Here is a 2,305-nt window from a genome sequence, read left to right on the forward strand (position 1 = left end):
CTAGGATGATTTAGTTTTGAAATGCTTGGGCAAACATGAAGCAATGTTATTAATAGCTGCGGTGCATGATGATATATGTGGTGCACACCAAGCAGGAACAAAAATGAGAGGGTTGATAAGGAGACAAGGCTATTATTGGCCAACTATACGATCTAACTACATTAAATATGCTAAAGGTTGTACAGCTTGCCAACATCACGGTCCAATAAAGAACATCTTGGTCGCACCATTTCAATCCAATTGTTAAGCCTTGGTCGTTTTAAGGTTTGGCTATGGATTTGATTGGCAAAGTATATCCTCCATCAAGTAAGCAGCACATGTTCATCATAGTAGCCACTAACTACTTCACTAATTGGGTTAAGGCATGACCGATAAAATTGGTAAACTAGACCGATGTGATCAAGTTCATCAAAGAAGATATAATCCAGAAATTTGGCTTATCGGAGACTATTACTGCATATCGCAAAATGGTGTTCACTATTAAAGTGGTTGAGACATTTTTCAAAGAATATGGGATCAAACTTTCTCATTCAACCCTATATTTCACTCAGGCTAATGGTCAGGCCAAGGCAAAAAATAAAGTCTTGAAAGGCATCATAGAAAAAATGGTAGATGACAATCCAAAGAATTGGCATAACTTGCTAGTTGAAACTTTATGGGCCTATCGAACATCAAAGAAATTTAGTACTGGTACAACACCCTTTGTACTAACATATGGACACGATATTGTTCTATCCTTGGAGGTAATTGTGAGGTCTCTATGAATTGCTCAGCAACACAATTGAATATAATCAAGCAATAATGCAAGAGATAGAAGAGTTATGAAGTGAGATTGGCTGCATTGGATCATCTCAGACGAAAGCTGTGGCAAGAGCATATGACAAAGGGTGCGGTTCGAGGACTTCGGTGAAGGATACTTTGTGTGGAAAGTAATCCTGCCAATTGGTTTCAAGGATCCAAAATATGGCAAATTCTCTCCTACCTGGGAAGAGCCTTTCACTATCACAAAAATAGTAGGGAAGGGGGGTATATCAGCTTCAGGACATTGATGGTACAAAGCATTTCAACTCAATCAATGGCCACTTGTTAAAGAAATTTTACTCGACTAGTTAGGAAGCTAATAAAACATCAAAGGCAAAAAAGACTAGTTAGGTGCATTAAATAGGAGATTAAGTCTTGTACTAGTTATATAATTACTCATCAATAAAGTTCAGGGCCAAAATTTTCACGGCCATTATTTTTTATTTTTGTATATGGCTTGGCCAATGTTGACCATGCATAAAGTATAATTGTTATAGGCCAAGTTTGAAAAACTCAGGCTTAGAGTGAATTTCACTGTCAATCTCAAACAAGACTTTAACTGAAGTAGATGCAATTGTTTAGCCGACAAATGGCTAAGACTAAATTTATTAAGAAGTCATAAAATTCAATACTGGTCTAACAAAATAAATAAATAATATTATAATTGTCTAACAATATAGCTCTCCAAATACATCATAAACTATTTTTTTGAAAGCTTCCCATAAACCATTACATTGGTGGATAGTTTCTTCAGCTTATGATCTCCTATTTCTAGTTACCTTGATCTTTTCTTGAGTATTGATAAGTTTTTCTTTGATATAATCGGCCTAAATAGACAATTTTTTGGTATGATTGACCTTTTCCCCCAGATCAGATTGTGTAGTGGATAATGTTTCCTTTAACTCATCAAACTTAGTAGCTAGAGTAACGACTTCTTTCTTTTTGAAGAATGGTCAGCATGCAAGGAAGCAAAAATAACTTAAAGGTTAGAAAAATAAGTGGAAAGTTTTTCAGCCTCATCAATATCCCACTGTGCAGATAAAAAGTAATCCACATGTTGAAGAAAAAACCCATGGATCTCAAAGGTACAAGAATGGATGCTAGCATCTAATGAAAAAGTGGTGCTAATGAAGCCAAATGAATTGTTTAGTTCTTCTCATGTTTTATCTTTAGTGAAGGCCTCAAAACCTCCTTTGAAAATGATAACAACATAATCAAAAGCTTTTTGGACTTTTTCGATTTCAGAATCATTTACTTTTATCTAAGCAACAACTGGAGTAGGCAAGATTGTTCCAAGTAGGTCATTAACATTGAGGAAGGTATTCTCTTCGAGGTCAAATTAAACCTGAAAAATGAAAGATTCCTACATCATAAAATATTGGATAAAGAAAATAGTTTCGAGATTTAAGATAACATGAAGTGTGAGCAAGAAAAATACCTTGGATTTGTTTCCTCTTGTGACGAAGGGAGATTTGGAAATAGCAAACGAGGCTGGAGGCATCAA

The 2,305-nt window shown here is 35.3% G+C and overlaps 1 protein-coding gene across 1 annotated transcript; it reads left to right on the forward strand.

Annotated features, from left to right (window-relative positions):
- Positions 1-467: 467 nt before the first annotated feature.
- On the forward strand, positions 468-933 carry LOC132799678 (uncharacterized). The gene is made up of 2 exons (XM_060812119.1): positions 468-743; positions 856-933. Exons 1-2 carry the CDS (start codon positions 468-470, stop codon positions 931-933), a joined length of 354 nt encoding a protein of 117 aa, XP_060668102.1.
- Positions 934-2,305: the final 1,372 nt, after the last annotated feature.

Source organism: Ziziphus jujuba, chromosome 10 (assembly GCF_031755915.1).
Source record: "Ziziphus jujuba cultivar Dongzao chromosome 10, ASM3175591v1".
NCBI classification, from domain to species: Eukaryota; Viridiplantae; Streptophyta; class Magnoliopsida; order Rosales; family Rhamnaceae; genus Ziziphus; species Ziziphus jujuba.

Bases quoted from the DNA above. Each gene is read 5' to 3' on its own strand.
- LOC132799678 (XM_060812119.1), top strand. From the start codon at position 468: ATGGTGTTCACTATTAAAGTGGTTGAGACATTTTTCAAAGAATATGGG. The intron at 744-855 runs GTAATTGTGAGG...GGATCATCTCAG, and splicing joins ATATTGTTCTATCCTTGGAG to ACGAAAGCTGTGGCAAGAGC.